This window comes from Amphibalanus amphitrite, unplaced genomic scaffold, assembly GCF_019059575.1.
Source record: "Amphibalanus amphitrite isolate SeventyFive unplaced genomic scaffold, NRLGWU_Aamphi_draft 000886F_arrow, whole genome shotgun sequence".
Taxonomy (NCBI): domain Eukaryota; kingdom Metazoa; phylum Arthropoda; class Thecostraca; order Balanomorpha; family Balanidae; genus Amphibalanus; species Amphibalanus amphitrite.
Window position 1 is genome coordinate 194,596 of NW_024882380.1, and position 25,504 is coordinate 220,099.

General features: G+C 50.5%; 2 protein-coding genes across 5 annotated transcripts; one reads left to right on the forward strand and one right to left on the reverse strand.

The window, feature by feature from the left end:
* The first annotated feature begins 237 nt into the window (after positions 1-237).
* On the forward strand, positions 238-5,120 carry LOC122367659 (myosin regulatory light chain 2-like). The gene is made up of 4 exons (XM_043340973.1): positions 238-494; positions 3,353-3,487; positions 3,891-4,402; positions 4,684-5,120. Exons 1-3 carry the CDS (start codon positions 492-494, stop codon positions 4,389-4,391), a joined length of 639 nt encoding a protein of 212 aa, XP_043196908.1. The 5' UTR covers positions 238-491; the 3' UTR covers positions 4,392-4,402; positions 4,684-5,120.
* Positions 5,121-5,873: 753 nt separating this feature from the next.
* LOC122367657 lies at positions 5,874-22,385 on the reverse strand. 4 transcript variants are annotated; one of them, XM_043340969.1, is made up of 11 exons: positions 19,793-19,948; positions 17,286-17,349; positions 13,075-13,178; positions 12,711-12,835; positions 10,426-10,655; positions 9,364-9,521; positions 8,751-8,895; positions 8,294-8,527; positions 7,828-7,994; positions 7,233-7,503; positions 5,874-6,575 (listed from the first exon to the last, which is right to left on the reverse strand). In XM_043340969.1, exons 1-11 carry the CDS (start codon positions 19,859-19,861, stop codon positions 6,547-6,549), a joined length of 1,596 nt encoding a protein of 531 aa, XP_043196904.1. In that variant the 5' UTR covers positions 19,862-19,948; the 3' UTR covers positions 5,874-6,546. The 4 variants fall into 4 exon arrangements, with proteins under 4 accessions (XP_043196904.1, XP_043196905.1, XP_043196906.1 ...); XM_043340970.1 differs by having other exon boundaries at positions 17,286-17,340; positions 19,793-19,922; XM_043340971.1 differs by lacking the exons at positions 10,426-10,655; positions 12,711-12,835; positions 13,075-13,178 and having other exon boundaries at positions 19,793-22,385.
* Between the last annotated feature and the right edge of the window lie 3,119 nt (positions 22,386-25,504).

A 25,504-nucleotide genomic window follows, 5' to 3' on the forward strand; every position in this document is an offset into this window, starting at 1 on the left:
GCATGCCCGTTCTGAGTTTGGGGGGGGGAGTGACGGGGGCCTCCCCGGACATCCCCACACCGCCAGTAACGCGCTTGTGAGACCCTTTAGAGCCCGGTCTACTTGGCACTGCGCTTCACCGCCAAACGCGCCGACAATGCGCCGCATAAAACTGTCAGCCGACGCGTGCCGACGCGCCGCCGGTCACGTGACCGTCTCCTCGGGGCATCGCTCGCACCAGCCACCAGCCCGGCCGGCCGGCCGGTGAAGGCGATCTTCCAAACGGGCGACACACCGACGATCGCGCAGGGATGGTATGATACCAGTGACGTCGGTGGTCCGTATTTGGCCGCTGGATCGTCGCCGACGCGCCATTGGCGGCCCGTCGCGGCCGACGCGCCGGCGCGCGCGCCGGAGCCGAGCTGCTGGAGCGGCGCGCGACGACCGCCAGTGGGCCTGGCAGTGTCCGCCGATCCAGACCTTGCTGCCCGGCGCGCTCATTGCTGAACACCATGGTAAGTGCAGCGGTCGGCCGGCACGCCGGCTACGACCGGCCACGGCTGGTATGACACCGAGGCTCGGCTACGGCGGCCAGCCGCGCGCCTCCCGTGCCTTCCGTGCTTTCCGTGCCTCACAGGTCTTGGCCGAGGAAGATCAGCGATCGGGACTGCTGTCGAGTCGCCACCGGTGCCGGATTGGCTTTGTGGGCCTGGTGCAATGCGAAGAGGCGTCGAAGTTTTACATGGGTGGAAGTCGGAAGAGGAGGATGTACAGCCAGTATGGTAGAAGACTGTAACTAAATACGCGGATGTGGGGTCTGGAAAGTGACTCGTAGTCATGAGGAGTTCTGAAGTGAAAGATGATATAAAGCAATCGACAACCAAATCAAACCCTACATGACTTACGCTTAGCTGGTATGGCTTTGATACTGCATTGTATGAATATTGAATAAGCAGGGACTTATAAGACAATAAGTGTGACTTATTCCTATATGAAATTGATTCCCTGTTTCATTGACAGGTCAAACATCTGTCGATAGATGGACAATGGGGTGACCTTTGGTAGCAAAGTGGGCTGCGTCACTTGCAGACACTTGCACTTTTACACTGTCATCTTCCGGGTGTCACAAAAAAACTATGGCAGAGCTGGCATCACTTGATATCACTCAGTGCTCATGTTTTAGAGTTTCGATCAGAAAATTATATTATACTTATATTGTGGGCTGTGCAGTGTTCAGCACACTTATTTTTGGCTTTATTGTCGATTCTTACACAATTTTCTGGCCTTTGCAGTTTGCTACTCTTTGCTTTTCAGTCACTCTTCAGCCACCTTTTAACATGTTGCTTATACATTGTAGGCGCAAAAAATGTTCGCAGGCTGGAACAGAAGCACATCATTCACATGCCACCCATAGGCTAGGGAATAGGGTTAAAAATGTCACCGGTCGGTCGTATACATTGTCGAAGATAGCCACCAGCCAGCCGAGCCGGGCGAATGCGCCGGTTTGGTCTGGGTAGACTGTGCCGCAGTGGTCCCGTGCGCTGCGGCACAGCATGCAGCTGCTGTTCCAGGCGAGCAGCCGAGCATGAGGCGAATTTTCAGGCAGATGTGAGATGACGACTGCGAGTTATGACTTTGAGAACTGTTGCGATGCTCATAGCAGTATGATTCCACTTCTGATACCAAAAGTCAAAGAGATGTTACTAATCGCTTTCCTTCATGGCTCTCAAGTCGCACGGCGCTTGTATATTTGAATAGCAAAAGCCTTCAATGAACGTGATGATCGAGTTTAATGTTGTCAAAATTTTTATTCACTATTCATGCTGGTTGGAGGTTCAGATTCATTCATGGAAGGAGAAACAGCAGGTCTGGTCTCCACCTAAAACTCACGGTGACTATAAATACTTAAACTCAGCCTATGGTGTGAAGTGTTCAACAGTCATCAGCTGACTATTAAACGGTAAACAGTGTTTACTGAGCAAACAGCATTAAAAGCGTAGGTACTTCAGATATCAAACAGTTAAAAAAAACCTGTATTCTGTAATAGGATCCACAGATTACGCCGATGATTGATGATTGATGACGATACTTACGATACTTAATGTTTTAAGTTACAGGTGCTTGGTGACGCTGCCACGCACACATTAAACATTGAATTAGGCGAATTAGGTATAGCGTGTTTGCAGTGACAACATTCCAAATGCTGCAGCTGCAATTCCAATGCAAGACGTGTTAATCAAATCCAAGCTGCAACAAATGTTGAGCTATCCAGTATCCATGAAGTGTCATTTTGTTGAGACTTTGCGTTAGGATCCAGCGAAAGCTCCTCCCCGTCAGGCGTCGTCTCACCCCAATCTACGCTCGACCTCGTCAGGTGTCCTGGTGTCGTCCGTCGGTCCCTGGCTGATCGGTCGGTGCCAGCCGCCCGCCCTGGAACGGTGCCCCGCCACGCCCGGCTGGTGCCCCTGACCTGTCACCGACTCGTCATCCCTGGCGCCGCGGCTCCGTAAAATTAGACCTGTCCCACTGCCGGCCGGTCGGCTATATTTGAGCGCCAGACCAACTGGCAGAGCGCTGCTGACTGAGGCGAGAAAGGTTTAACGGAGTCTGGAACTATGACTGGGCTGGGGCATCGTAAAGTCCAATGGAGCACTTACAAATATGAAATTGTTTGCGCTGACGAAGTTTCTATAGGCATGATTGTTGATTTTTCTTTTTTGCTGGGCTATTTTTTGTTAAGTTTTGGAACAACCAAACTGATCGAAGCATGCCAAATGATTGCTAACGTATCGTTATTGTGAATTTCCGTATTTTTTCATGCGTTATGATAAAAAGCAATTTGTTCTGAAAAAAAAAAATTCAAGCGAATCTTCTGTTTGTCAAATATCGAGGAAAAACTAATAAAAAACATGAACCAATTTCTGTTTGCCTTGCGCTTTTATATGTAATTCGTTTTGCTGGGTGAGATAAGCACGATGGAATTCTGCAACATTCTTGAACTAATCGCTGGCTACCTCTTTCCTTCTTGCTGACAAATGGAATCCCGTAGCAATGGTCAACAGCTCGTCGTAAATCACCTGGCCGTGACGGCGCTAGGACTTGGTCCTTGCCATCCCCAGCCAAGAATCACAGTGCGATGACAGTGACGAACTTCAGCGATGTCGTCGCCCGCGGATTGCCAACGTCCGGGCCTCTCTGTTGACAGCGCTGCCAGGGCCGCCGGTCAAACTATTTCCGTACTGTCATTTGTCGCTGCCCGCCAAGACGGGTTCTTTGACATATCAAACAGTCACGGGATTGATCTGATTCGTGGATTTTGCCAACCTGGCTTTGAAATTTGGCACCGTTTAACGCATTTTTGTCTCTTTCACAGGCTGACGAGAAGGAGAAGAAGAAGAAGAAGAAGAAGAAGGAGACTGAGGAGGCTCCGGCCCCGGAGCCCGCTCCCGCACCGGCCCCCGAGCCGGCCAAGCCCGCCGCCAAGCCCGCTTCCAGCAAACGCAGCAGCGTAAGTCAGCGACAACTTTGATGGTTAACGTTATCATATTTAGAAGAAAAAATGTTTTGATGCTGAATTTTAAGTTACGTTTTAAGCTATGTTTCGTAACTCAGTTGCACGTATATTTGTTATTTAAATATTTATTGATTGTAACATATGCATTATGCAGTACGATAAGAATCCGTGGAAATTTGGTAAAAGAATGACGTCCGAAAATTGTACTATTATAATTAATTTATTTTCAAACTGGCTTATCTTATTTTAAATCCATACCGTTTTTAATCAATACTGCAGTCCGTCACAGTGATATTAGCCTATCATATAGCTTCAGATAAATTAAATGAAAAAATGTGTTCAAAGATTCCGTTGCACCAGTACGTAACTATTCGTATCCCCGTCGTTCTCTTGACAGTCGAAGCGGTCAAGCAAGAAGAAGGGCAGCAGCGTCTTCTCCTGCTTCTCCCAGCAGCAGGTCAATGAGTTCAAGGAGGGCTTCCAGCTGATGGACGCCGACAAGGACGGCATCCTCAGCCACTCGGACATCCGCAGCGCCTTCGACATCATCGGCCGCATCGCCTCCGAGAAGGAGATCGAGGAGATGCTGGCCGACGCGCCGGGCCCCATCAACTTCACCATGCTGCTCTCCATGTTCGCCAGCCGCCAGTCGGGAGAGGCCGACGACGACGACGTCATCGTCAAGGCCTTCCAGGCGTTCGACGAGGGCGACGGCACCATCAACAGCGACACGTTCCGCCACTCGCTGATGACCTGGGGCGAGAAGTTCACCGCCAAGGAGGTGGACGAGGCGTTCGAGCAGTTCGACATCGACGACGACGGCAAGATCGACCTGGCCGGCGCGCTGGAGCTGCTCGTCGGCGGCAAGAAGGAGGAGGAGGGCGAGGCGGCGGCCTAAGCACGACCTGGGTACGTGTTCCCACGGAGACAGGACGGAGAGGGGCGGGCTGGGCTCGCACGGCAGATACTAGTTAATATATGGGCTATAATTAAACGGGTTCTCCTTGCATAGACAACGCTATCGATAGGACGAGTCCGTCCGTGCTTCACTGCTTAGGCTGTCCACTGTCCAGGCTAAAAGAAAATGTATCGAATGGTCTGTTCTGGTGCAGGCTATCATTCTTTTCAACGGTTGTCAATATATAAAAGTTCACAAGAATTGGTTTATCACATATCCGTTTCTGTTCCAGGCGAGCTACATTTTTATTCGCCCGGTCGCCACCTGGGCCTCCTCATGCCTCACTCATCACAAAACCTGAACATCTTCACCCTCGGAACCACCGGTCGCCCGAGCCAATCAGCGACCAGTCTCTGCCGCGGGAGCCAATCAGCGGCGAGCAGCCCTTGCACGGCAGCTACATCGGAATGCTAGTGAACACCGCCTGTCTGGAACGTCGATTCACAGTGTATCTAAAGCTGTCCTACCGGATCGACAGGAATGGGCCCGGTTACACTCTCGGCGGGAACCTGTCTCGATGTTGATGATTGTCTGTATGAAATGTTGATGCCTTTGTTAATTTTTTGGACATTATGCTGTGGATCGGGCACAGAGCCTTGAATCGGTGCTCAAGACTCCGTGTCTTATTGAATGTGTAATACGGGCCTATTGTATAAATTCGAAAATACCGCCATGTGTTTGGTGAGCGAATTTGGCTAGGTGAGACGGATAAGGGTCAAATGCCGTCGATTCTTCCAACGCAACACTTGTTTGTCTGATGTCATACATCCAGGGTTGTGCTCGACTCAAAAAAAATTGCCGACTCGACTTATCATTCAACTTCAGAATACCCTGACTCAACTCTGACTCAAACAAGGATCTGATTTTTCCCTTGACTCGACTCATGACTCAAGCGGCTTAATGAAAATATGAGTTGACTCAAACTTGACTCAAATTTTTTGTTGAGTCAAATGTGTTGACTCAAAATTGACTCAGATAAAAAAAATTGTTGAGCGGGGGGGGGGGGTAAAAAAATATGGCAGCAGGGCCAGCTGCCTAAGTTGTTAAGCGGGGGGAGAATGAAAAACTTATACTATATATTGTTTCTAAAAAGTTGAGTCAGCTGACTCATGTTCCTAAATGTTCTTGACTCAACTCAATGTCAAAAGTTATTTTACTGACTCAACTCTGACTCAACTCAACACCTTAATATTTTGTCCGACTCAACTCTGACTCAACTCAACAGCTCAACATTTTATCCGACTCGACTCAAATCTGACTCATTTGAGTCAGAGTTGAGTCAAATTTCTGACTCGACTCATGAGTCAAGCACAACCCTGCATACATCAAAAACAAAAACGGGTAATCGTCGCCCTCACTTTCTCTCTCCCAGTAGCTAACAAATTACCATGAAGTGATGCAGATAGTTCTGGAAAAATCACGTCGATTTTAAGGTTTATTTGTGATCTGTCACAATGTTGTCACACGCTGCACACCGAATGCACAGGTCATGGAACTAGCAACAACCAACAGTGGCCTATATATACTTCATGGGAATACTTGACGGCGCGCACTCCGCCGCTCGGGGCGGAGGGCCGCCCAACATGCCAGCACTCCATTCACAAAGTATGGTAACAATAAATAGATATGATGGCGGTACGATGGAAAACGAGAGATTCGTTCGCTCTTCGGCGGCTAAAACCTTGAGCACGGTGCGCCACCCATGCGTCCAACACTCGATCTGCGTCACACATCCGTCTCAGGCGCGCCACATTCACACAATCGCAGGCAGCAGCGCGTCTCTAGAAATTTCGATGGCCTAAGACGGTTTGAACTCGATCGCGCGCAGCCCGAGTGACGGCGACTCATTAACAGTGACGTCACACGCTGCCGCGTGACGTCACCGTATCGGTGTGACGTCACCGTTCCACTCAGCCCGGGTTAGCTGCTCACACACTGCCCAGTCTGTTCGCCGGCACGCGCGCACGGTGTCCGCTGGCGCGTCACCCGCCCCGCCGTCTGAACGGTGGATGATGGTGGCGGGAGACAGCCGACCGTCTCCGGAGCCTCCCGCACGGACCAGCTTCAGATAAAATGAAGCCCGCCGGCTGGAGACTTAGTTGCAGTTCGGCGTCGGGCACTTGACTGGAAACGAGAAAAGGAGTCAGTTAGTTAATTGGCATGTTATTTGAGAGTGGGAGCTGATTTTTCCTCGGAGTTGTTATTGAAACGTTCGTATATCTCGAGACTGAGTCAAAGTCCACAGCAAACATATCAGCCTGCTGCATTTTATGTCTCTTGTTTTTTTCTTATGGGAGTTAGCCACTCTTTTGTTTGTTTGTTTGTTTTGTTGGGTTAGGCCCTTTCGGTCGACAAGACCATTGCAGAGCCGGAAGGATGATAGGGAATAAGGGGGAGACATTGGTCTGGGCAGGCATCCTAGTGAGTCGCCGGGGCTGAGCCCGTCCGAAGACAGGCCACCCAGCCCCAAGGCACTCACTGCACCCGGCTACGGGGTGCGCTCCCTCGGGAGCAGCGGTGCCGCTCCAAGGGAGCAGCCCGCATGAGATAAAGTTGCCTGTCCAGCCCGGAAGGGGGTGGCGGTGTGGAGGAGAAGGATTTCAGTATCCTGAGGATAGAAGCACGGATAGGTGAGCCACTCTTTATCTCACTATCGACCTCAAGCATCTCCCAGTGCCTCCTCCTGACCCTCTTCACCGGACCTGCATCGACCTCCCACCACACTAGCGCCACCTACACGGTCCCTCCCAGCCACCCTGGTAGCGCCATCTGCAAACTCACCGCAGTGTCCGAGCCTGTAGGCGTGTCCCTCGGGGCACTTGTGACAGCAGAGCGACGCCTGGGCCTTGTTGCGCTTGCCCTTGCGCTGCCTGATGGGCAGCACGAGCTCGATATTGTCGTAGTCGATGAGGGTCATGAAGGCGTTGTCCTCTGTGACGGTGCTGAGCGCCTCGCTGACGATGTCGATGAAGCCCTCCTGGTCAGTGATGTTGTAGACAGGTGTGTCGATGGTGAGCACAACGTCCATCAGCGGACGGCCGTCCTTGTCCAGCTGTAGGGGAGAGACGAGTAAAGTCAGAGAGATAGTATGGGATGGTGCCAGGACAGGTGGGGAGGACAAACAAACAGAATACGTTATCGTTTATTATCACTTGCTACGGAAACGGTGGTATTCTTATCGGCACTTAATTTGGCTCATGGATAAGGGCTTCATCTAGTTATTTTCGTCGTTTCTTGGCTCTCAAATAGCCGCTCTCTCAGAGCTTTTTCTGTAAAAAGTTCCTTTGTACTATTGGTTTCTAAAAAAAGACTAATAAATAAGTACCTATACACATTACACAGATGCAACAGAGGCCGGCCGTTGCCGTTCACTCACGGAGGCCTTGGTGGAGAGGTCGGAGACGCCACACTCCTCCGGGTACGGGCAGAAGATGTCGTTGTACTTGTAGACCAGTCCATCGAACTGGTGCTGCAGCGACTCGACCGACTCGCGCTGGTAGGTGATCTTGTACTGCAGGTTGGCAGAGTACACGGGCACAATCTCTGCCGAGATCAGAGACAGGGAAGGTCAGTCAGGTGGCACACACAATGGTGGATGGGCGAACAGCAGTGAATCAGCGTCGAACGATTGTTTTATCAGTCCCAGTGCTTATCTTAACGCAGCATCGGTACTGAAAAAGCACACAAAAGAAAATAAAATCTTAAAAGAAAGAACATTCCGAAAATGAACAAACATGAAACTGCAAAATGCATTAGATTAGGTAGCATGAAAAAGCCGTCTACGTAAGTCTCAAACAGTCGGTTCTAATCCCACGCCTGCCGAGTTTTTTTATTCTACTCACGGTAGCACTCTGGTGCGCTGCCCTCGGGGCTCCACTGTCCGCCGGCGCCGCAGTCGTACTTCTTGGCGGGCGGGTCGAAGAAGCCGTATCCCTCCTCGCACTGGGCCTGGCACATGGAGCCCTTGCTCCAGAGCACCTGGTTGTTGCAGTCGCCGTTGGCGTTCACCTCGGAGACACCGCGGCACAGCGTGGTCGTGTGCAGAGGCGCCACGAAGTTGGGGCACGTCTCCACGTCTGTTGATGGAGAGCGCGGAGAGGTTAGATGCAGGAAAATGACACATGGTTAGCCTGCCACTCTATTACTGACAAGAGTTGACTATGTGAAGACTTCAACATTCTAGAAATAGCTTCAACAAAATGTTTGTGCAAGAAATGCGTTATTGAACAACACCATGAAAGGTATTAGTCATTTCGCCATTTTCGTGTCCCACGCCTGCCGACTGTGTCTATTTCTTACCGACGGCCTGGTTGACGGTGGCGGCGGGTCCGAGCTGAGAGTCCTCCAGGACGGCGGCCACCGAGAAGGTGTAGTCCACGTTGGGCTTGATGCAGTAGTCGCACACGGCCGGGTTCATGTCGAACGTGCACTGCTGTTCGTCACACTGCGGGCGGAGCGGAGACCGGGGTCAGACACGCTGCGTCTCAGCTCGATGGGCATGGGAACGGTCCGGCCGGCCGACAGCCAACGGTGCGGCCTCAGAGTCGTTAGTTAATTGGAACGGCTTACAGGTGTTACCACACCGTGTGGTTTGTTTCTTCGTAACGTGACGACGAAAAATGAGCAGACTTGGAGAAAGGGCAGCTTGCAGTAAACAGCAATAAAAATCAGTGGCCGCGGCGAGATAAACAACCACGACAGCGGTATCAGGTGGGGCGGTCGAAAAACCGGTCGTCTGCAAACCGGGGGGCAGAGGGATTTAGCCGATCTGCCAGAACGATCAGAGAGAAACAGAGGGGAAGGGGGAGACGTCGAAGGTGACCGCTCGTCCCATTCTCTGCAAACCCTTCTTCGCTTTGTTTTACAAACTGCGGATCCGGGCACCCCACCACCAGGCCCACTATCTGGTTACCTTGATCTCGGTGTCGTAGCTGGTGGTGCCTCCCAGGATGACCATGATGTAGGAGCTGAGGTCGCCCTCGCAGGCCGGCCGGTCCCAGGTGATTCGGATCCAGGAGACCAGCTCAGAGACCCGCAGGTTGTTGGGCTTGCTGGCCTCCACATTGTCGGCTGTGGCGGGGACGGGAAGGTCAGAGAGGTCGGGTCACGGTCAGGGGCTTGGTGTCGGTGCATGCTCGGCACCAGGCACGGAGACCGGAGTCAGTGGCGTGGATCGTGACTCAGAGCTCGCCTTAGTAACGGACAAAACCTCGGCACAATGGGACCTCAGCCTGTGCGAGTCATGAACACTATGAGTTACATTAGCCACGGAGCAAAGCACAATGAAAGGGTCCGGTAAAAGGCAACGGAACAAGCACTAAAAAACGTCAACAGCATAAGTCCACTAGCAATGCAGTCAGCGAAAGTGCAGCAGCCTGCCTACCTACAATAAAGCTACCACACAGCATGTATTTCGTACAAGAAGTCACCGCGTTCGTCACGCGATGCAGGATGAGAAGCCACAAGAACGTCGCGCCTGGTAACCTACAAGTCATTCCACGAGTGAGCGTCTAACTTTCCCTGAAATCGGCTGCGGACCGATCACGGCGCTAGCGTTTCCGCCACTGTCGCTTGCATGCTTCCGGGGTCGGCAAGAATTGCCCCCGGCACGTGAGCTTCTCACGCCCTTCGGTCCAGCGAGAGCGAAAGAAGCTCGCATGTTACACAAGTGAGTGCGCGCACCGCTGCACCGGCGCCGCGCCGCTGCGTTCCCAAGGCGCTGGACTCATTAGGCTGCGGCCACCGCCAGTGAAAGTGCTGCTCGATCTGCCACGGACACCAGTAATGAGCGCCATGGGAGCCACAGACAGCCTCGGCAGCGGGTTACTCCGTTAGCCCGTCATCGCACCCACCCGCCCGTGCTTCGGGCAAAGCAAACGTAATGCGTCACAAGTGCGTCACAAGTGCGTCACGATGGCTCGGCGTGACGGCACCGTCACGTCATGTCACGTCTGAAAATCATCGGACGGCCTACCGCTCTTCTGGCAGATAAAGTACTGCAGCTTGTGGTTGCCGGGCAGCGCCTGGAGTTTGTACGGGAACTGCTCCTTTCCGTCGAGCAGCGCGCCCACCGAGGCGCCCGTCAGGCTCGGGATGCTGTTCCACTCGTTGTCCGTCTCCGGCACAGACCAATCACAGAACGAGTTGCTAATGCACCGGGTGCCGTCCGCGTACCTCCACCGGTTCGGCTCGACGCAGTCGGCGCTGAAAACAGAGACACGGACGGGGTCAGACGACAGTGACGTGAGCGGGTCAGAGACGTGACGTGGACATGACGTGAGAACACGGGTGGACGGGCCTGTCCGTCTAAAACCGGACGGTCGGCCGACGGGATGACGAGCCGGCCCGTCCGCCTTTCACCGGTTCGGTAAAAACAGGCGCGCCTCAAAGTGCTGACCTCCGATGTAATCTGTGACAACGTTAAATCTTTCGATCTTAAGTGGTCCAATCTTGGCCATCACATGAGCATAAGCGCACGCGATAGGCGATGAGTTTCACAAACTGCAGGTGTCCAAAAGCTTACGGTGACTATTTTGGGGTCATCATTGTTATCTCTCTTGGCTAAAAATCTCGATTTTAGTTGTGGGTGTTTTGTAATGGGATGAAACCTGCACATTTATGTTAACAAATGCTTAGTCGGCCTGATAAGGATCCCTTCGAAAGATTTAGTAAATTCAACCATGACTACTCGCTCTCTTATCAGTAAAATTCGACCCACCGGTACCCGTGCGGTCTACAGCGGAAGTCTAACTGTGGGATACTTCAGAAGACGGTTCTCTCCCGCCCAGGGTTCACCCCCGTGGAGTCATTCACGCGCGCCGATTTCACAAACCGGCCTCCCGCCGAAGCGAACCGCTAATCGCTCCGAAGGAGGCGCGGCCTCCCCGCGGCAGCGGAGGTCGACCATCGAGTTTTCCCTGCGCGCGATTCCGGTTGATCTATGGTGGCGGCGCGGCCCGGGGACGGACTTTCTCTCCGGATGTCGGCGGCGGGCGTGGTGCCGGCAGAGGACCCGTGCTGATCGGATCAGCGCTGAGCGGGCCCGGACCGGTGCGCAGAGAACACCTGCCCGTCAGCGGCGCCCCGGCGACATTCCGCCGACCCGCTCTGCGGCGACCAGATGTGACGGACAATGACAGCGAACGGTCCGTGCGCGCGGGGGCAAGAAAATAAGCCGATCCGGTCATCAGACTTTGTCCGACGAGTCCCAAGCTCTGCGTTTTAACTGGCTCGCACAATGCCGGCATACAATGCACGTGCTTTCTGCACAAAGCGGTTTAGGATCTAGTCTTGCGTATTGTGCAGCGTCCTGTTCTTGCATTAGCAACACAAATGGTGACGTTTGCAGCCACTGCAGTTCATCGACACTTTGGCGAAACAATCGCTGTATTTCAAGTCGCGGAATGTACTGATAGTCAAATCGCCGCCCTCGGGAGCGCGTGGCGTATGTCGGGCACGTGGCGAGTCGTGCTCTGACCCCTATGCGCGGCCACGTCTGAGTTCTAACACGGCTTCGTCTGGCTCCTAACACGGTCTATCGCCAGTTTCATCTGCGCCGGGCAGAGAGAAGCACCGCGCGTCCGGCACTGCTGGTGATCTCTGACACGACAAAACGCGGTCAGTGCCGCCGGCGACGACACCGGCCGCTTTCACTGGTGTCACTGTGATCGGGCGGTGTCTGACACGGTGACACGGCACCAGAACCGGTCTCAGGAGTCAGGGGCCGGGCATGCGCCATCGGAATGCTGCATCGCCTACTCACGCATGGGGTGAGCTTATGAAAGAGTTGGGATATTGGTCTCTAGGCCAATCAACTCCAAGATGTGTGAATATGAATAATTCCGATCCGACTTTTCGCACTTTCGACAAGTAATGTTGTTTAATTCAGCATGTAAATCTCGCTCTAAAATATGCAGACTGTAAGTGTAGACCATAACTTGGTGCCTCAGATGCCAAAAAAGAAGACTACATTTGAGGCCATATCTCCGCCCTATTTTTGGGCTGCGACCGTCTCGCACCCGGCTCAGTCCCCGCCCCCCCCCCCCCCCACAGTTCGGTGTCGAACACCGGCGTTAGCCCGAGGGCTGGTCGCCGCGGTCACAAACATGCCACGTCACTTTCGGTGAGCGGCGCGACATCGGTTGGGTAACGACTCTGGAGCTGTGGTCTGGCCCACTGAGCAACAATGAGCCATCGCTTGGTGATTTAGAGTGCCACTCAAAGGAAGCGGGCTGAAAGATGTCACCCTGTTTTACTCACCCACAAAACATGCCGATGAATGCCCGTCTTGTTGAGTCGTCGAGTGCCTCGACAATGCCCTCTCCCATCGTTCTCAGGTACCGATATTCCTCCAACGACTTCGGCGTAGCCAGCACGGCTTTTTCCTGTCAACGGATACACATCATAATTATTTTTTGAAGATGCCGATGAAAAGCGATTTTTCTAAACTATTTAATTACAATGCATATAGTTGATAATTGATATTGAGGACACAGACTTATGAACCTTATAGGTACATAGGCAAGGTTATTCATGACTTTTGACTTATGAAAGTTGCAACAGATTCTTTGACGCCGTATATTGCCCTTCCCTTCAAGTTCGCACTCGGTCGTTTGTTACTCACCCTCCGACAGCCGGATATGGCTTCGTTAAAGTCTATTGGAGACTTAACGTATGCTAATCTGTAGCACAGCTCTCCAAACTTTACATATCCGGGATCACATTGCCCTGGAAAGAACAAATTATTAGTTTTGCGCGCTGAATACTTGTTTTAACAAATAAATATGCTATGTAAATGCAACTTGTTGTAAAAATGACATGTTGATTTTCATCGCTGCAAGTTGCAACAGAGTGCAATATAAATTGCAACAATATTAGAAATGAGCATAAAACATGGTATTTCTCGAACTACTAAAAAAAAAATATGATAAATATATTGTTTCAGATAAGCGAAGCAACCAAGCACCGTCAGCAGCTTGTTGTCGATGTAAGGAAATGCGTAGCGTTCTGAAAACATGTATGGCATGTTTTACTTCAACGTCACCACAATGGCGGCAGAAAATAAAATCCAGTCTACGCACGTCCTTACTCAACGCGACCTTATTTGCAGCTCTGCAGACGGGCCGTTCAACTCTGAACGCCCGTCGGGCAGCTGAGGTCTGTGTTTTAGTAGGGCGGCGGGATGCGATAGAAATGGGCGGCGGTCGGCATTATAGGGCCATCACCACAGCAGCGGGCTGGTAAAGCGGCAGGGTATACAGCAATATTGCAGATGCAGCGAATATTCCAGCGGCACAGCTGAGCGGTCTGACTACACATGGGGTGGCACTATCCACCACCCGCGGCGGCCGCGCCTCTACGGGACAGAGCTGGAGAGAAGCGGTCAGAGGGGCGACAGAAGAGGAGGCAGTCCACCCGTCGGCCAGGCCAGCGCGGCCCGGCAGACGCGGCGTGTGTACAGAAGCTGGCGGCGGTTAGCGGCGCTGCGCCCACGGCTCCCGCACGGTCCTACACCTGACATGTGACCCGTCCCGCCCCGTGCCCGTGGCCACTTACGGGTCGTCCGTGAGTCGGTCGGCGGCCGGGGTCGCCTCGAGTCCGGTCTCGCGCTCACTCACACACTGTGTCGGCGTCTCTCTGTGAGTCGGGGCACGCACCAGGAGTGGCCATGCCGACACGAGGCGCGCTGAAAGGTGACGACGCGCGCGCGCAAACCGTTCGACGATGCGACGCGATCATGCCCGTTGCCTCAAACACAGGCCGGCCAGCACCGCGATCGGGCGCCCATGCTGGAACGCGTCCGAGAATACAACCACACTAGAACCGACACCCAAAGACGGTGGAGAGGAAGGAAATGGGAATGGTAAATGGTGTACGAGGACAGCGGAACGGAACTCAAATCAATTGATAACTTGAGTGAGGTGTAAGTAAGTGAAGGGGAAGGTCTATGGTGGCACATGGACAGAGTGTAGATTTTATGGACAGTGGACGATGAACAGTCTGAAAAGTGGGCGACCGATCAAGAATGGAAGTTGCATGCATCACCTCATGCATCACGAATCGGACAGCACAGTGCATCCAAAAGAAATCGACTCACTTGCTAGTTGCTACACATATATAAAAATGGTAAACTTGACTACAGACTACTGGCAAAACAGCTATCTCACAGCGGGTCAAATACGATCAAAGTTTAGTAAAAGAGTCCATTCTGAAAGAAGTTATATAGTGAATAGAAAACACCATAGTTAACACCTTCGCAAAAGTCGGTTTGAAAGAACAAGTAAAAGAGAGGAAAACAAATCAAAAAGTGTTAAAAGCCAAGTGTAATTAACTGTTCTATAATTCATGTGGAGCAACTGTGATATTTATTTCCAACAAAAATGTTCCGAGAAAGTAATTTTTTATCAATGAATTACATGTTTTAACATTAAAAGACTTTGAACATACGTTTTCAACAAATGAATAAGACCACTTCAATACAAGAGCGCCGTTTTGAGCAAAAAATACAGATAGCTCAGCACATACATAGATTGGCAGATACTACTCACAAGCCAATTAACATCTATAAAACCATCTAAGACGAAACGACAGCACACATATAGGTAGGTACCCCAATGCAGTGCAGTGCATAATGTACCGGTCAGTGTTGTGATTCAAAGTCCCCGCCACCGGTGAGTCCCGGAACAGTCCCGGGTCTCACCGTCAACAGACCTTGACCCAGCCGTCCGCCGTCACACGCGGTCCGGAGACCGAGAGCTGCGAGCGGCCGACGGCTGGGCCAGGTCACCAGATCACGAAACGAGAGCCGGGGAGAGCGCCAGCGACAGATAAAGAAAGAGGGGGCCGAGACGGGGTTCCTTCCAGGGCGAACTGACAGCCGTGATGGTTCGATTATGAGAACCGTTTGAGGCTCAGTTGGTCTGTCATCGCCACTGGAAGAAACCGAGTCTGCAAGAGACCCCAACCATCACCCGTAAGTGCTCCTTACGAAGCTTGCAAACCACGGCCCCCACACACAAGCATGCTCAGAAAGAAAGATGGGGAAGGAGCCGTTTTAGTGCTTAGTGTTTAGGCTGAGAGGACCATCTACTTAGAGACCGTTAGGAGGATGCATAGAATAGAGCAGATGCTGCGAGCCCTTATCCCTCGTGCACACTCCGCTGTGCGTCCTACAGTCAAAGTCCGAGAGGTCATAGTCATTCACAAGAAAACAATGTTGGCAAACAGGTCAAGTCATGTCGCTAAGGTTACAAACAAAATATGAATACAATTTTAAGCTAACGTCAAAATCGATTGCCAAATGCTATCAAACGCACTTTGTCGAAAATTTATTTTAATTCTCTACAAGGAAAGAGATGACAAATTTTTCCGTCAATAATCAGTCTTCTTTACGATGAAAATCCTGCCAGTTTCTCTGTCGTCCAAAAGAACATCGTTATGCGTCGCTGATGTGTCCATAACTCATTGTTTATTCAAGAGAACGTCTGACACGTTCAAACTCTCACTTCCGCCGTTCAAGCGGCTAGAAGGCGTCAGTCAAACTTGCCTCTTATACGCTTTCTAACGAATTTGGGGCTGTCGCTTGCGTAAGATGTCATGCTGTGGGCAGTTAATGTCTAATTGTCAGTCAGTTGGTTCCTAGACCGTCGCAGTCCGGTCTAACGGTCAGTTTTGTCACCAAAAAGAGTGGCACGCTTACATCCCAATTTACTAACATCTAGCACTTCTACACCCTTGACTAACAAAGCCCTAGAGTGCACGTTGTTTTTTAGCTCGCAAGTCAACATCTCTCCACCCACTGTATTGTCGCTAGGAGTGTTGTATGTATCATGGGAAAGTGTGTCTGCAGGTCGGTCTTTATTTATCCCGGCTCTGCAGCACGCTGCGGCGCTGTTCGAGCCCACAAGTCTGAAGAGCCCTCAAAACGTGTGAAGGCTGCAGGTGACTGCGGTCTTCAGGGGCCGCGAAAACATACAATCCCCCATCTGTCGGCATTTTTCAGCTTTCAGAGTGCGGCGGTAGCCGGGAGAGAGGGCCGGATCGTGCTGATTTCAAGGTGAACCAGGCAGCCGGGAACCATGAGCTGAAGATTTGCTCAGATCCTCTCTGCCCACGGATAACAACTGAGGAATTATAGGGCTTTCAACTCTGTATTTAAGAAAAAAAAAGAAAATGCATAGCTAGCCTAGAAATAAGTGCATGCTATTACAAACAGCAGCGACTCACTTGTCAATGAAAGAAGCTGAATTTGCTTATGGAAATTTTAAGTAAGCAAAAATGCATTTCAAAGTTTTCATTATAAGTCTTGATCATTTGTTTGTTCCCTGGCTCCCAAGAGTGGCGTTCTTCGCATCAATGAAGCCTTGATTAAAGCAATGCCTGCGGTGATATCTTCTTGTGTGCCGTCGCAGTTACCGTCCCTGATACGCTGCTATGCCAAGTTGCAGCTCCCACAGCAAGCTGCGGTGACTTTTGAAACGCATGTGTGCAGACATGGCCCCCTGCAGATACATGAGGAAAGCATTTAAGGTACCTATGCGTGTTTCCAATGAAGGCATATGCGGGTAATCTTTACAGGAAAAGGTCCAGCAGTTGTCAACTTTCCAGCATCCCGTCGTAATATCCTGAAAAGGAGCGATGCGCGCCCGTGCATCGCTATTTTATGGCAAAAAGACAGCTTGAACATCTCCGACCTTCTATTCACGACAGTATCATCGGACACTGGCACGCGGCTGCTGCACATGGCTGACTGCATTACCGTGAATCATTTCTGCTAGCTGGGGGGGGGGGCTGTGAGGGGGCGTGGCGGGGTCGTGAAGACCTCCGGGTACTCACGGGAGCCGCAGGGAGGTCCGCCGACGCCCAGCTGGTTGGCAGAGCTCGATCCCACCTTCCGGCCCTGAAACGGTGCAGACCAACAGTACACGGATGGAGACTCGGGTCGGCGAGCTGCACTGCGCCACACATGCTCAGGGGGTAGAGAGGCTCTCCGGGGCCGGGACAGGCAGGTCCCAGCCCCGGGCGCCAGACGGGCTCAGCAGGTTGCCGGGGTGCGTGCTGCGTGCGTGTTATCTGATTAGCCAGCCGCCGCGCCGGTTAGAGTTACAACGTTTCGTCAGTTCGCGGAGAAACGAGTTGTTTTGGTCATGTAACACAGAGTCTTTGACATGTTTACTGTCATGAGGTTATGAGGATCGGGATGATACGGATCTTATCGGCTTTGATGCAATATGCCTCGGTAACATGTCACTCTGAATTGTTTCGTGACTGAGGGTCACGATGAAAGTATGCATACAGATTTTCTTCGGCAATATTTTAGCTTCCCTGTTGGTAAGAATTCGGTATTTGGGTAATTCATTGCAATTTTCCCCCCCGATTTCTCGGCTCAAAATGCTGAATGAATGGCAAAATGCAGCGATATTCTTGCTGATAAAAGTTGTATATTTCTTCAACTGAATCGCTGTCTTTTCTCGACTCATCGCACGGCTCCTTCTGGGGCGCTGATAGAGCCTGACCTACAGGTATCTCTTTCTCCTCGGCCGGCCGAGAGCGGCCCCGAGACCGGCCGATCGAGCGAACCCGACTGACCGAGCGGGACCCGAGGCGCGACCGGCAGAGCGCCGGAGAAAAAGAGCGCCGGACAACGGCCGTGCATACCGGATGAGCGTTAAAGTGGGCCGCGGCGGCCGTCTCTGGGACAGGTTCCGTCAGTGACCGGCCGGCCGGGTCAGCGCGCCGCTGCCGGGGCGGTCCGGTAGCCTACATACCGGCGACCGGCTGGGCCAGATTCGGGCCCGCCTGTCTGACCGCCGCAGCCGCTATCACCTCCGAGCTGCGGGGTGTCGCACGGTGCCCGGTCGCGGAAATGAGCTTTAGATTCGCATTATCTATAAACTACCTACTGAAGTTGAACGAAAAGACACGGGTCGTGAACATGTGAGGAAAGATACCTATTCGTTTACCAGTAGCCATAAATCTAACAGCAAAAATACCAGGAACATGGGTCTTTTGAAAAAGAGAGGTTACTTCATTCCAGTTGATACATTTGTGCTACAGCGAGAATTTTCCCGAACTAAAAACATCAAAATTGTTTCACGACACACAGGTGCAGTGAGCACAGATCGTGGGAGGGAACTCCAAGGGCTTGTAGGTCTATTTGAACAAGAAGCAACAGCACATTTCGAGGAATTAAAAATGTTCCAGCTGCAGCTGAAACGTTGCATAGCGGTGAAGGGGGGAATTTCTCTGTCGGCGAGTGCATGCGCGACATGCAGTCAAAATTCCCAGGCTGGGTTAAGCTATGCGGTATACTGTAAACTTTGATTAATTGCAATAGGACTTGGAACGTGCTATTCACACGGCTATACATACGAGTAGTCGTGATGGTTACATAAGAAGTCGCTTTCGTGACGGCCAAAGCAATTGGCGATAAAAATAATGCTTTAAGCGTGCATTTGTAAAACCATTATAGGTAAGTTGACGATTGGCGATCATCATGCATGACACGTTAAACAGACAAAAGAAACTACTGTATATGCTAATGCATAGTCTATCCGTAGTAAGTAACATTTCGCTGATAACCGAATGAATTTTGCAGGCATGTTGCAACTAGAAAAGTGTTTCTTAGCATCAACTAAAGGTTTTTTGAGAAAAAAAAGAACAACAATTCGTCATTTGAATAAGGAACGGTGGCAGGTATGCGTCTACGGGAAATTAGGGAAATGAAGACTTCCAGTTAACGGTAAACGTTATAAGTCGTACGAGGGTAATTTGTCAGTGCTCACGATGCTAGCTCGTAACTACAAATGTGCATGCGATTGGTTAGCGTTATGGCAATTTACGAACAGTTACGTCCAGAAAACAGGAATAAAGTTACAAATACCTATGATCAACAGTGAAAGGTTTCATTTCCTTTTTAGTATAAACGATTTTCATCAAAGCAATTTCATAGCTAATGTTTGAAGAACTTATCTTATTTTGAATAAATATGACAAAAGAACAAAAGCTAAAACACAATAAATAGCATGCCAAAGTAGCAAAACTTTTTCTTGTTGAAAAAATTCATCACCTACATTTTTCTTTTCACTTTCGACCAGCGGTTTGCCATGCTGGGTGATTTAATAAATGATGGTTGAATGGATAAATATAATAGATTTAACCAAAATAAAGCAATTACCTCTTGGGCCTCATATGAGACCCTTAGGTACACAATTTACCTAAAGTAAAGCGGCAATCAGTTAGCTCGGTGGAGTGTCAATATAGCAGCGCACGCAGTCACGCACCCCGGCCCCGTCCCGTGAGCTCGCGAGGCGCCGAGCCGGCGCGACGGCTCGCTGTCTTACCAGGATTCCCTGCTGGGGGCTGGCGGCGGCCAGCGCCAGGCAAGCGGAGAGGAGCGTCACCAGCCTCATGTTTCTGGCAGCACGTCGTGAGCGCGACTGGCTGGCGAGCGCCGGCGCCGGTGACCATCTGGCCGAGCGCGGCGACCTAGAACGGCGCGGCGCACCGCCGCCGGCGCTGGCTGCGCCCGCCCCCGGTCCGACGGGCTTCCCCCGCCGGGCAGAGCTGGGCCGAGAGCAGCGGCGGAGGTGGCGGAGGCGGCGGAGCTGGATCGCTAAGAGGGCACGGACAGTGCGGAGATATAGCTTGCAGCGACTCAGAGAGCACGAATCAGTACAGAACGATAAGATTGACGGAAAGATGCATGGCGTAATAAAACACTTCGCAGCGTATGTAACAGTTACTACAAATACACTTTTTCCATCACTTCCCAATTAAAATTGCGTTGATGAGCCCGCCATACCTCAACAGAAAGAAAAAAATTACCTTTGTTAGAAATACGCCATTTGCCTGGTTTGTGCAGCTTTGTGCTTTCTTCACGTGTCATTTCAGAATTAGGCATGTTATTCCTAAGCAAAACAAGTGCACCAAAATGCCTATCATTTTGAGAGAATCCTGCTCAATGCCAGTGCACACCACGAACAGTACGAGACCCTTTGCCAACAGATAAGCATGCCGAGAAATTACTCATATGATGGCACATATTTAGGCACAAAGTAATGTTAATTTGTGGCCAAAAACATGCAAACGCAAAGACCACTATATACCTATGGACCTATGGCAAACGATTATTGTAAGATTGCAAAATTAAATATAAAAGGACCCTTAATGACTATGGTTTATGACTTACTTTGCTCGTAAGAGCAATGGTGGAGCAATACAGTTTCAAGTGTTCATGCACCTAGTTTTTTTACATTTATGCATGCATATTCATTTACACAATTGTCATACCAGTATAACGCCTTTTGGGGCGACTAACGGAGCGAGCGAGAGGGTGAGCCTTGCACGTGCGAAATTTCGAAGGGGTACCTCCAACTGACTTGTGCACGGCACCCTACTAACCGGTCTCTAGCGATGTGCCAAATTTGAGCACAATCGGCCCAGCCGTTCTCGAGATCTGGAAGCGGCACCCTGCACGTGCGCACGTGCAAAATGGGTCCCAACTGACTTGTGCACGGCACCCTACTAAACGGTCCCTAACTGTGTACCAAATTTGAGCGCAATCGGTCGAGCCGTTCTCGAGATCTGGAAACGACCCCTGCACGTGCGCACGTGCAGCAGCACCCCAACTCTGGCACATGGATATGTAGTGCCTAGTGGGTGCCTACCTACATGCCAACTTTCAGCGCAATCGGCCAAGTAGTTACCGAGATATTGCAACAATTACAAAAGTGACACCTCTTCGTTTTGCACGTGGCACGTGCATAAGGGGTCACCCACATGCATCGGGAATAGTCCAATACTTGGTAGAAGGGATGAAGCTACCCTACAAAAATTACCGCGTGTAAATCGGTCAAGTGGTTGCTGAGATATAAGCCTCGCAAAAGCGTCCGCACGGCCGGCCGGCCGGCCGGCCGGCCGGCCGCTCATACTCAGAAATTTCCGTTATTCTACGTAAGACTCCGCTCGCTTCGCTCGCTCCGTAATAAACTCCAATTTATACTAGTTACACCAAAACATTTATACACATTTCATAAAGCACTGCGACGCAATACGCTATCAACCACAAATAACGCATCTGCCAAGTCATTCTATAGGCTGGCAAGTATCGAGCATATCGTAATGAGGTATATTACTTCAGCATTACGTTGTGTTTTCTGTGGCAGTGATGCAAGTATTATTCAAAGCTGCATCTGATTGTCAGGTAGGCCGTGGACGTCATTAATTACAGCACAAATGCAAACTCATCGCCATTCAAAGGAGCCGCCTTATGCTCAGCCAATAGAGACCATGGGTTTCTTCAGCTAACGAACACAATAAACGATGCATCTCGGTGTTGGTCCGTTCGCTGGAGTGTCCAATGCAACTTCCCGTTACACTCCAGTGCGTAAATAGGTTACGGGGAAGTTAGCACTGCTCACAACTATGACGTCCGGTCATGCTCGTCAGAGTACCGCTCCGTAAAAGCATGGCTGCAGTTTCCATGCCGGATCTGCACCCGGTTGGCTCTGAGACCGGGGGAAACCTTGGCCGTGACGGGGGCATCACGAGTTGGAGCGAGGGTCGTCCTGCCGGTGGCCGTGATTTATTCACACAGGTCCGGACCGACTGGGGGGCGGAGACGGGTTTTTACTGGCCCACCGACCGTGAACCTGCTGCCCAGACCGACTTCCTGATCTCATCTTTGTGTGTCGCATTGCCATGAGGGTTCGGTGGTGAAACTAAACTGATTTTAAATAGACCTGGCATGAAAAGTGCTTAGAGAAATGCATGCAATGAAGTATGACGAATGGTAAAAAGTTGGGTGAGAAGCGACAGTGGGGTGGCTGCATTCCATATCACCTAGCACAGCGCTGCAGTGGATAATTCTCACGGTGGTCACGAAACACTGTGGATGACACCAAAGCCGAACGAAAGGAGCCTCGGCTAGTGTCCTTGAAGATGAGTGTCCCTAAATTCGTAATAACCGCAATGAAGTCCTTCGGTTCCCAGACTAATTGGCGAGTATTGCGTGCCGAGTCAACGCTACCCATTTGCTTACGCAACATCGTTCATTGAAGTCCTTTAATCATATTATGAGATATAATGTAACGTGAGCTCACACTGCATCCAAAAATATTTGATTCATTAGTAGCTCACTTTTTGAATGATCTGTGTTAGAACTGTTTTTAGTATGTGTTTGCCTGTCGAATTAGCTGTAATAACAATCAATGGATCTGATAATCAACGGTGGCTGGTCAGTGGGTCTGGGAATCGGTCAACCTCGACAGAGTTTTTCTGGCACTCGAAGAAGAGTAATCGCGGGAAGGTTTAACCAGGCATTCCTCAAAAGATTAGCGGGACCTTGAGACGGCGCAAATGCCTTTTTTTGTAAGCTGTCTGTATTGGTGAACCGGTGATGAAGATGAATGTGTCTTTAACCCGCGCGGGGCTGGGGGGTAAATTTTACCCCCCCTCGCGAATTTTTGCAATATATCAAAAACGGCGGCGCACAGCGCCGCCAAACTTTCAGTACCTTTTCTTACATCGATTTGACACATTCCCTGAAAATTTGAGCGAAATCCGTCGGAAAATTTTTGAGAAATTGACTTTTAAGTGACGTCATGTTCGCCATTTTCGCCTAAAAAACGGCAAAATTTCAAACGCCGCTAACATCTTCATTTTTAAAGGAATCAAGACGTAACAAGAAAGGATATACGTAATTCTACTTTGTCTATCAAATAGCTATCTCGGTTTTTTGAAAATTTTGGATTTTGGCCCATTTTTTCAAAAAACTGACTTTTATGGGAAAATAATTATAAAATCCAAAATGTTGAGTGTATCGAAAAAAACAGGAATATACGTCAGAGAAGTGGTCTATGTGCACCTACATACCAATTTTTAGAAGAATTGGTTCAAAAATGTAGGAGTTATTCAAAATTTTATGACGTCACGACACAAAAAAAAATGAAAAATGATTTTTTTGGAAGTTCTAGACCTCGTACGGAAACCAAAATAGCACCATTCGATTCGTCGTGAAAAACTGCATCAGATAGACACCTTTTTAGGCCTTAACAGCCAACTTCAAAATTTGACCTCACTTGACCTGACCTTGACCTGACCTCGACCTGAAATTCATCCAGAGATGGTCCATATTACTTATTGAGTGTGCCTATTGAATTCTATGAGTAAAATGACCCATAAAACATGTGTCGCACATGCCCTTTTCTATATTTTGTTTTGGTGACCTGACCTGACCTGACCTGACCTTGACCTTCACCTCTGAATGATATAGCATGCAACGAATATTGTCTTGGTAGCCTAAAAACACGTTTTGGGCAATCAGTCTCAGTCCACGACTCCATTCTTCGGCAACTACGGTGCAAGGCCGATACTGTAGAGACTTGCAATTTGTACCCTTGACCTGACCTTGACCTTGACCTCAAACTTTAAATTATGTACATGTTTTTAGTTGTTCGTGATGAGATCTTTCGATTGGCGTTTGAATTTTCCAAATCGCACCATTAGTTCGGGAGATAACAGGGGGGGGAGTAAAATTTACCCCCCCCCCCGCCCCGCGCGTTCGGCTGGAGACCCCAGCCCCGCGCGGGTTAATTCTGCTCAGTAATCGTCAAAATGCTGTTTTCTTTCACAGGGACCAGTAGCTGATGCCTGTGAAGTTACTAAATATTTACAACTTTTCTTCTGAATCGCCCATCAAAATAATACACTTCTTGGCCTTTGACTATGGCAGCCAGTTAACATGGCAGACCACAATGTTCTGAAGACATTGCAGCAATATTATCGCACCATACACCAGCCCAGTAACAGTATTGCTCTTAATCTACATAGATCGCGCCGTCTCCCACACTATCGAGTCATTTCCTGTCGGTAATGGTGACGGGATGGTCCGAGTGAGAGCCCGTGAATCGGGAACCATGTGAGCCCTGCACGCCGCTGCGGTGGGGCGGGTCATAGGTCACGGTCACGACGCGCTCCTCTCCTCCCCGCCCCTCCCCGTCCCGGTCCGCTACAAAGCATGGGAGGAGCTGGGGTCTACGGTGACCCATTCACAGCCCGTTACTTAGGGAGTCGAGAGAAGACAGCCACCGCCACGACAGTCATCAGCGACCCCGGTCGAGCGGACCGCTTGGGTCGAAAATTTACCGGACGGGGAAGCTGATGGGCAAAGATAAACGTAATCTCGTCAGGCCCTGTAAAATAGTTTCGGAAACTACAACTTGACGTCGCATGGTGGCACAATGCGGTTGATACCTTGGTGGACTAGGGTTCACTTTTTATGGTACTAAGAACCTCCTCATTGGATAAATGAATTATATATTACGTATTGATGCACAGCATCAAACATGAGTGTTTCATTCAGCTCATTGTTGGTGTAATAATACCAGGCGCTAATGTTTCTCCCTTTCATGTAAAAAACTCATGCAATTGATATTGGAGTTTTCAGCGGATGTCCTATCCGATAGAAGGGAAACATCGCTAAAGCATGACGTCTGCTTGTCCTCGTGCCCTGTTTTGTTCTTACTAGTTACGGTCATTGGTCATGGACCATGCCAAAAGTCTTAAGGAAGAGTAAGGGGCACAAAATGGAAGGGACGACATTCCGTTAGGGATTAACGGATGGAACGAACGGGTACCAAAGGACACTACTTATCAGTTATCACCGACTCGCTACTGGAGGGCGCCAAAGAACAATTTTCTACGTTGCCGGCCTTGTCTGGTATTTCTTCAAGCGCTCGGTAAAAACGTGATGGATTGGCATTTGATGAATCAATTAGTGGCCGAGAGTTGGCGTCAGCTGAGGTTTCGCCTTGACCGTGACACCCGGCGTCTCGGTCACACCACCTGGCCGTACGCACGTGCTCTCCACCTCCCCTCCCCCCCCTTCCTATCGCCCACCTGTCTGCTCTCTCTCTCTCTCTCTCTCTCTCTCTCTCTCTCTCTCTCTCTCTCTCTCTCTCTCTCTCTCTCTCTCTCTCTCTCTCTCTCTCTCTCTCTCTCTCTCTCGCTCTCTCTCTCTCTCCTCTCTCTCTCCTCTCTCTCTCTCTCTCTCT

What these genes read in the sequence shown, in the direction of transcription:
- LOC122367657 (XM_043340969.1), bottom strand. Translation starts at nt 19,861, where the DNA reads ATGAGGCTGGTGACGCTCCTCTCCGCTTGCCTGGCGCTGGCCGCCGCC. An exon ending in CACCGTCAACCAGGCCGTCG is followed by an intron (nt 8,528 to 8,750) that starts GTAAGAAATAGA and finishes CTCCATCAACAG; the next exon opens with ACGTGGAGACGTGCCCCAAC. An exon ending in ACCTCTCCACCAAGGCCTCC is followed by an intron (nt 7,504 to 7,827) that starts GTGAGTGAACGG and finishes TCTCCCCTACAG; the next exon opens with CTGGACAAGGACGGCCGTCC.
- LOC122367659 (XM_043340973.1), top strand. An exon ending in CTTCCAGCAAACGCAGCAGC is followed by an intron (nt 3,488 to 3,890) that starts GTAAGTCAGCGA and finishes TTCTCTTGACAG; the next exon opens with TCGAAGCGGTCAAGCAAGAA.